This window comes from Octopus sinensis, linkage group LG4 (genome assembly GCF_006345805.1).
Source record: "Octopus sinensis linkage group LG4, ASM634580v1, whole genome shotgun sequence".
NCBI lineage: Eukaryota > Metazoa > Mollusca > Cephalopoda > Octopoda > Octopodidae > Octopus > Octopus sinensis.
In genome coordinates, this window is record NC_043000.1 from 108,261,592 (window position 1) to 108,271,591 (window position 10,000).

Sequence of the window (10,000 nt, forward strand, 5' to 3'; positions counted from 1 at the left end):
TTGTAGTTTGATCGTTGATGATCTCTTTCTAGCATTCGGCCGGCTACCTAGCAGGCCAGCCCTGCCTATATATACATATATATATATATATATATATATATATTATAATATATATTAATATATATATATATATAATATATAATATATATATATATATATAAATGTTTGCTTTTATGTTCAGTTGTAATAAAAGCAATGTTAGATTAATCAGATGCGTTACTCCATATTATTGTAGAGTACGAATTGTTCTTATACAAAAATTTTGTTGACAATGACTTCAAAGTTTCGACCAGCTAACTCCGATGATGGCTTATAATATTCTGATGATGGTTTATGATATTCGTTAGATGTTCTATGAGTTGGGTGTTGGGTAATGTGGTGTTTTAGTGAGTTTTGATTGGAAAGGTCCTGCGTGTGCGGTTCGCAGTTTTATTACTTAGCTCCTTGTCAACCCAAACTGAATAAATTTCTGGTTAAGACCGCTTCATTTCTTTCTTTGTGATAGAATATACGTTGGATTATATAGTGCATAATATCTTTTATTTATAAAAAAAAATTACGGAATATTATTTGAATGACAGTTAGCGGTAATTTCCACAGGATCAAGCGACAGTTGGAACGAAAGAGGCGGCAGTCATGGAGAATGTGAGTTGTTTATGTTGTGAACTATGTTGTATTATTTTGTTTTCAGTGTGAAATTATGTACTGCGTTATGTACTGTGTTACTGTATATAGTGGTAAATATGTTTAAAGTAACATGTGCACTGCGATTTATGTTACATTATAGAGTGAGCTTTTGTAGAGTATGTTTTATATATCAGATGAATTATATCACTCAGTGTTAATTGTACAGAGTATTATTTCTCAACAATTTTGATTTCGTGGAGTAATAGAAGAGAAATGAAAAATCACCGACGCTCTTCGCACGGAAAGATTTTAAATAAACACGTTTCATAATTAAAAATTTAGAACAAAATATAGAAAATTAATTGCTTACCTTGTTATATTAATCATACTTAAGAGAAGCATGAACGCTATGATTTTCTTTTTCTGTATTGTGCCGTTTGTGAAATAAATTGATTTTCATTTTCTCCTTCATCTGAATAGTTTTTGCATTATTTTGTATTTAATATTGGCCAGTGGATAAAACTCCGAATTCGCATATATATGATGGTGAAAATTTAATCAAAATATACAATTTTATTTTAGCCATTGAAGAATATTCTAATCCTATGGAAAAACAAGACTTTCTGAGAGATAGCATCTCTTGTTAGATTGTTAGTCCTTGATCCCTGGAAAAGGAAACCAGTTCTCCTTCAGATAATATAAAACTAACATCAGTTCGAATTTTTTTGAATTGTTTTTGAGTCCAATCATATTGTTCTTTGTTAAATGATGGAAAATAAATAACTAATTTCTTTTCTAAAGTTCTCAAGTTGTCGTTACTTTAAATGAGCTTTAGTTTTCAAAAAAGCATTTCAAAGTTACAATCTCTCGATTTTTTTTCTCCAAATAATTGATTTTTGTTTTTGAAACTATATTAGTTTACTTGTACATTTAAAGACATTTTAATATTTATTCTACATAACTATTTCAGCAATTAAGGTGTTGGAATATAGTTATCAAATAGTTCATACAAGAAATCCCATTGTTACAATAGGTATGCGATTAGCGTATTCAATTTACTTGCTAAGAAAAAAAATCAAAGGAAATCTTTCCGGCATCATACAGACGTGACAGCACCTTGCCATTTGACACTATGTCATGTAAAAGTAAGCATATATATTGCACATCCAGGTCATTATGTAATATATCTTCAAGGAAAAAAAATCTTCGATAGCTTTTAATTCCCTAACTTGTTTCATTTCAATTCTTATTGTTTATGCAGAAAAGGCTTAATTATTTTACTTATCTATATTTTGACATCGTATACATTTTCTAAGCCCTATCACACAGTTTTCCGAAGAAGCGACTCTATAGATAACATGTATGACTTCTATGATGGTTTCTATTTTACATTGTTTAATCTACGAAACTGCAGCAAAAATACTATGTACTATTTAATCTTCATATGAATCGCATATAAAGATACTGATCCGCTTGTCGGGACACCCTATACTTAGGTCACATATACGTCTCCTCCGTCAACTCTCTCTACTGAGATGGCCTCAGGCATCAGATAACAGGGAGCCCCCAAATTCTGTTTTTGGGACCAGCTCGAGGCCAATCTCTTCCGCTGCTCCATTGATCCACATTGTCCATTGACAATTACCAAGGACCGCCCAAAACGACACCGTGCCATCTCAAAGAAACGGACCAAATGGAACATAACAGACGTAAAGTAGCAGAGAGCAGACGTCAAAGATGCAACTCGCTCGCACCTCCTCGTTCTCCGCCAACCTTCCCCTACGATAAAGCCTCCGCCTCTTCTACACCGCCCTTGGCCTTAACAGCCACCTCAGGCACAGGTTCACTTCGCAGCCATCGGCAAGTACAAGCTGATTCACTGGCTACATTTAAACTACTCGGATATGAGCTAATATCGACGACGACGAGAGATGCTGACTAAAGGATCAAAATGCTGTATATAAGGATGGCTAGAACCTTCCTTCGTTGATAATGTCAGTATACATAATAACATACAACTGAAATTGTGAATGTTGAAGTATATCATAACATATATTTCCTTGATTATTGACCATCATGTTAATATGTATCAAGGAATTATATCCGTAGAAAGAAAATATTACCTATCTACTTGCTTTCTTTGTCATTTCATAGTGGGAGTGGCGCAGAGGGAATGAGAGGTAATATGGAATAGAAAGCGACAGAAAAAGATACAAAAGATAAAACACAAAAGAGAAGTAAAAATATAACGAGGAGATGAAAGTGCGAAAGTGAAATAAATAAAGGAAGGAAAGATCTTAAGAAGCGCGCCTTTTACTGTATCAAAGAATCGTGAATAATACAATATGTTTCACATCTAAAGAATATATATTTATTAAGATGGAATGTGAAAGTAACAAACAAAAAAAAGTAATTTTAAGATATTGTGACACAATAAAACTAGTAGAGATAAAGTGAAAGCGCGAGAAAGGTAGAAAGATTGTAAGAGAGAGAGAGAGAGAGAGTGTGTGTGTGTGTGTGTGTGTGTGTGTGTGTGTGTGAAAGAAAGAGAGAGAGAATGTGAGAGAGCGAGAAAGAGAGAGAAAAATCTAAGAGTGGGATCTTATGGAGACTGGAAAGTTATAAGATGGTATGAGGAATAGAGCCAACAATTTAGAGAAATATATATTTATATGGGTGTACTATTGAAGAAATAACAGTCCCAATAGAAGGATCATATTTATTGTGTGGGGAAGGAAGAATAAGCGTATCTTTATCTTTCACATTTCCTTATATAGTGTCGATTATATAGTATCGGCAGTTACGTAACTACAGCGGTTTATCTGAAGATATGTGAACCTGGAAAGGAGAGAAAGTGTTGCACGAATGCATGTGGCAAACGCGCAACCACACTTAATGTTTCTTTTCTTAAGGGTAATATTTAGACTTATTTTCGCTTTAGAAAAATACAAAAACTATAATAATTCTCTAGTCTCTCGCACAATGTAATTTACAATCTCATTATTGAAAAGTACTGTAAAATATTCACTTTCCTTTGCCTCCGGTATGAGCATAAATTCTTTCGAGTTTCCCTCATGGTATAAATACACATTTAAGGCGGCGAGCTGGCAGATACGTTAGCACGCCGGGCGAAATGCTTAGCGGTATTTCGTCTGCGTTACGTTGTGAGTTCAAATTCCGCCGAGGTCGACTTTGCCTTTCATCCTTTCGGGGTCGATAAATTAAGTGCCAGTTACGCACTGGGGTCGATGTAATCGACTTAATACCTATGTCTGTCCTTGTTTGTCCCCTCTGTGTTTAGCCCCTTGTGGGTAATAAAGAAATAGGTATAAATACACATTGGTTGATGATCTCTGCTGTTTTTTAATGAAACATCAATTGATGATGCTCGCTGTTTAAGAGTTTAAAGAACGAAGAGGCTTCCGGTTACTTTTAAAACAGTAACTGCAAGACGTTAGAGCATCTTTTACTGTATAGTAATGTCATACGAGTGAAAATTTCCCGTTATAAATTTGAATTTATATTGTCATTATATTCTATTTATTTTCTCATGTTTTACAGATAACTCATTCTGATGTTGTCAATGATTTTTTTCTATATTTTCCATGTTGAACTGTCAATGACAGACAATATCAGTTAGCGTGCCAAAATATACAAGTTATGAAATTAAAACATAGTCGAAAATACTATATTGCAGACATACAATAGAGTGTCAATAAAAACTGAAATCACGTGTTTAAGAATATCAATTTTTTTTTTTTTTCAATAATCAAGAAAGTCACAAGATGATAGTTTGCCTCTTAAATGAGTTTTGTGCTATTAATTTGTTTCTCATTTGGACAGTTATATATGTCTCTGGCTAATCAGCTTATGATTTAAAAGATTATGTATTAATTCTTGTAGACACGTATGTTTTAATTGGATGTAATTAAATCGCGTACATAATTCAAGTGGCGTTTAATAAAGTTTACAGCTGGCATTTAAAAAGATGTCCTCAAGATATTTAGCTATCGTAATAAAATGGACAAATAATGTAGATCTGTAATATAAGATTGTAAAAACGCAGCTTAGTGTTGGTGTTTATTTAGAAACGAGCATACGCCAAGAAATACACACACACACACACACACATAGTTTTTTGTTCAGTTAAGGAGGAATCAACAAAAATATACGCCATCCAGTGAGAGAAAGATATCATTTAATGTAGATATTATTAAAATAAGACCTACGAGTAGATTCTTGCCATGGAGATACAGTAACTAGGAAAATTTATATAACGTCTTGTGTCTTCAAGCAATCACCATGGTCAGGGTACATGGTTAGTTCAATTTGAAAAATCAGGACGATCGTACATGAGAAACCATGAGAAAAAAATCGAGAAGGTTTGGGCAAAAAGTAGAATGAGATGACAAAAGCTGGATAAAAATCGAAAAAAGGAAAGGAAAGAAGAAAGAAAATTAAGAGTTACCTCACACTTGACCGTCCAAATTACACACACACACACACACACACATACACACACACACACACACACACACAAATACACACAAACACACAAACACACGTGACTTTCAGTTTCTGTCTGCAAAATTCACTAACAAGGCTTTGCTCGGATTCCGGCTATAGTAGAAGGCACATATCCAAGGCTCCACGCAGGGGACTGAACCTGAATACATGTGGTTGTGAAGCTATCTTCTTACCAGACAATCACGCATGCGCCTATTATAGAAATGTTCGTAATACCAATGATCCAAAGCCTAATCTTTAATATTTAGTTTCGTAATTTTCTAATTGAATAAAAATAGCGCCGAAGTTTGCGTTTAAATGTATATCGTAATAGTTGACAAAATTTTCAGATCTCCTGCTATCACTTACCAACATCTATTTGAAACAAAACAACAAAGAAAAATCTCGCTCTTCCGCTTTGGAAAGTGTTTATTTTCGTCCGTTCAGCAATATACTTCAACAGTTTCTCTCCTTCAAATACCACTACCACCACCACTGCTACCACATTGAAGATAAGATAGCGATGAAAAGAAAAAAAAAAAAAAACGAAAACAATAACTATTAAATAAAATAAAAATCAAGAGATATTTATCGCTTAAATAGTGTATAGATTATGCGCAATGTTCTACATAGGTTACCATTAGAAGTTAGCCTGCAGTAACAGAATTTTAAAATCGATCGGTCATTTATTTTATGTTGGTATTTTGCTGGTAGGGAACTTACTATTTTTACTGTTTTTACGACATTCTTTCCCTTTTTGTTTCAAGGTTTGAGTGCTTCCTTAAACTTAGTATATGCTGGCTATGGTTTTATGACAGAGATTACTGTTAAGCTATAACGACAGAATATATTTAAAGTGTACATGCAGGTTATGAGACTTCATATAATTGTAAAAAGCAATATTGCTTTCGACATCAAACTGAAAAGCCGTAAAATATTCTCTCGGTATTCCAACCTATACTATAAGACTGCTTAATGTGTTCTGATCATAGGAGAAATAAGATAAAAGAGAAAGAGAGAAAATAAAAGAACAAACAATGAAAGACCGAAAAATATTGTTTGAGGAAGACATTCCATTTATCAGATTAGTCACAATTGTAGTTGATGCGTCGAGCACGAATACCGGTAAGTATATTGGTTCCTTTTGGCTAAAGCACAAGCTTTCTATAGAGAAAAGTCTGAATTCGTAATATATATGACTTCTCCTTGAGTTAAGTGAAATGACTAATATCTGTCTAGGAAAATGCGTCGAACAATATACATTCATATATGCAGGTATAAATACACGCATAGACAGATATATCATGTGTGTGTGTGTGTACATGTGTATGTGTATGTGTATGTATATCAATATGTACCCGTGTGTATGTGAATATAAATATATATATGCAAATATTTATTTGTATGCATACCTGTATTATATATATATATATATATATATATTATATATATATATATACAAGTATGTTTAATATATATATATATACATATATACATATGAATGGTATATATGTGTTTATGAATGTATATGTATATATAAGTATTAATGTATTTGTATACTTATGTAAGCATATACGAATGTTTGTGTATAACGGGTAAAATAAATCAAAAGCCGTATAAGAAATACATGTGAACGGGTGAGTACATGTATGCGTTAGTGTATGTCTTCGTGTGTGTGGGTGTTTGCGCGTGAGCATATGTGCGTAAATAAGGAAGGTTAGCTGACTAAATACACCCACACATATCGTAAAGAAGAGACAACTTAATACTGTATATAACAAAATGTTTAATCCAAGAATTGGAAAGATCAATAAATCTCAACGACTGTCAGTTTCATTGTACGTTTTTTTTTTCAGTCAAGAGATTGGCGGCAATGAAACCGCCAGTTACTTTGATATATTCTCCTGCTAACACCTAACGAAGATGTGAATACACACAAATAGACATGGATGCATAGACACACAAACATGTATATATATATATATATTTCTTTACTACCCACAAGGGGCTAAACACAGAGGGGACAAACAAGGACAGACAAACGGATTAAGTCGATTATATCAACCCCAGTGCGTAACTGGTACTTAATTTATCGACCCCGAAAGGATGAAAGGCAAAGTCGACCTCGGCGGAATTTGAACTCAGAGCGTAAGGGCAGACCAAATACCGCTAGACATTTCGCCCGGCGTGCTAACGTTTCTGCCAGCTCGCCGCCTTTATATATATAATTTTATATATATAATTATATATATATAATTTTATTCTTTCATCTGTTCCAGTCATTTGACTGCGGCCATGCTGGAGCACCGCCTTTAATCGGACAACTCGACCCCAGGACTTATTCTTTGGAAGCCTAGCACTCATTCTATCGCTTCCTTTTGCCGAACCGCGAAGTTACGACATCGTAAATATAGCAACATCGGTTGTCAACCGATGGTGGGGACAAAAACATATATAAATACACACTCACACACGCGCACACACATATATATATTTAAATAATCAGAAAATGGAGAAAACCTTTGATCAACAAACAAAAAGATTGAACCGCATCGGTTGATTATTTTTTTAATATAGGACATGACATAACATTTCTTACGGCCGATTCCGCGTCCAATGTTAGTTATTGCTTACGAAAGAAATTCCGAAAAGAATATTCGTCATTCTCATCGCACATTCGATATGGAGCTTCATCAAAAAGTTTCCTCCATTTTCTGATTATTTAAATTTGATTCGCGATAAACTTTTGGTTATTCTTTTGTTACTTATACCCTACGAGCAGTGTGCCTACATACCCATGCCCAGGGATAGCACAGGTTACTGGAAACACTAAATCTCTTTACCTTATATATATATATATATATATATATATACACGATGGGCTCCTTTCAGTTTCTGTCTAACATCCACTTAAAAGGCTTTGGTCAGCCCGAGACTATAGCAGAGGACATTTATTCAAAGTGACACGGGGTAGGACTGAACCCGGAACCATGTGGCTGGGAAGAAAGCTTCTTACCACACAGCCACTCCTGCGCCTATACACACACACATATATGTCTTTTATCCTTTAGTCTTTTGTTTCAATCATTTGATTGCGACCACGCTCGGAAAGCCTTGAAATTTTAGTTGAACTTATTTTTTTAAAGCCTCACACTTACTCTATCGAAATCTTTTGCCGAACCGCCAATGTAAAGGGTCGTAAACATACCAGTACCAGCTTTCAAGAGGTGGTTAGGGACAAACATAGACACAAAACACCCTTCACACATACTCGCACACATATACAAATATACACACAATCACGCACAATTACATACACATATATACGTACGTATGTACGACGTCTTCTTTCAGTTTCCGTCTATCAAATCCACTCACAAGTGCAGTATCATTAGGCTAAACGACCAATGATAAAAAGAACAAGTGATAATAATAATAATAATAATAATAATAATAATAATAATAATAATAATAATAATTAATTCGTTTATTGACCACAGGGGATAAGAAAAATCAAATAAAACATGTAAGGACAAAATACGGGACGAAAGTTACAAAAAGGTTTTTGCCCGTTTGAAAAGTTCGTGTAAAAATGCAAGATAACAACGAAAATATAACACGTAAAAACTCCCATAGGACGTACGGTGAAACTTCGCAGGTCGATATTTCAAGGAAACTCAATTACCTTTCGGCATTGCATTAATCCCTGTGACAAGCAAATAGAACACATACGCCATCAAAAACCAAAAAGGAAAAAAAAAATCACAGATTTTTTTTTAATGCCATACGATAGTGGCTTGAGTAAGAAATTTTTCGAAAAATTGAAAATATCAGCATCTAGCCAGAAAGATTGTGACATTGTGAAAGGCAAATGCGACAATTCTTCCTGAAGATAATTGGTGCACTTACCAGAACTTGTTATCTACTAATGTAGTATCTACTAATGTTGTATGCAATAGCTTTATATCAACATGAACAAAAACAAGAGCTGCAACATCAATAATAATACGTTGTAGTTGTAGTAGTAATTGTGGTAGTAGTAGTAGTAGTAGTAGTAGTAGTAGTAGTAGTAGTAGTAGTAGTAGTGGTGGCGGTGGTGGTTTTAGTAGTAGTAGTTTAGTCCCAGTTGAAAGTACTTATGAACAAAAGAACTGAAGCGATTGCCATATTAATTATATATATATATATATGTGTGTGTGTGTGTGTGTATGTGTGTGTGAGTGTGTATGTGTGTGTATGTATGTGTGTATGTGTGCTTGTGTGTCTGTGTGTGTTTGAAAGGTAACGAGCAAACTGAATCGGTAGTACGCCTGACAAAATGTTTAGCAGCATTTCGTCCGTCCTTGTGTTCTGAGTTCAAATGCCGCCAAGGTCGACTTCACTTTGCAGTCTTACAGAATCGATAAAATAAGTATCAGCTGAGTACTGAGGTCGATGTAATCGACTTACCCCCTTCCTCAAAATTGCTGGCCATATGTCCAAATTTGAAACGCATATATGTAAGGACACAGTCCAAATTCTCATAGGTGTTTTTTTTAACACTGTATGTAATGATTTGAGGGAGAGTCGTTTGATATTTTCATCAGATTGACCAACCATGTAGAGGCATCATAGTAAGCCTCTGCACCCGCGTTGGCACATGAATCCGAGTTGGCTGTTGGAGGTGTGTGTAGAGTAGGACTGTTTGAAGCAGAGTAGAGATAAAGACACTAAAAATATGGAAGTGACATTCGCAAGAACAAAAGATTTCTGTTTTGATTGGTTTGAAAAATTATCTTTTGCCAGATAACATTCAGAACGAATCAATCCATCTCTAAACAAAAGTGACACGGTAGCGGGCATTTACATAAAAGGATTTCGAAATAAT

General features: G+C 34.4%; 1 protein-coding gene across 2 annotated transcripts in view; it reads left to right on the forward strand.

The window, feature by feature from the left end:
- Positions 1 to 10,000, forward strand: part of LOC115211023 — a 607,449-nt gene that overhangs the window by 477,705 nt on the left and 119,744 nt on the right. Inside the window, exon 3 of one of the 2 annotated variants that reach the window (XM_036502309.1) lies at positions 601 to 645. The exons of the other annotated variant lie outside the window; for it this stretch is intronic. Within the exon in view, the coding sequence (XP_036358202.1) occupies positions 601 to 645 (45 nt within the window). The remainder of the gene's footprint in view (positions 1 to 600; positions 646 to 10,000) is intronic. 2 annotated transcript variants of the gene reach the window in all.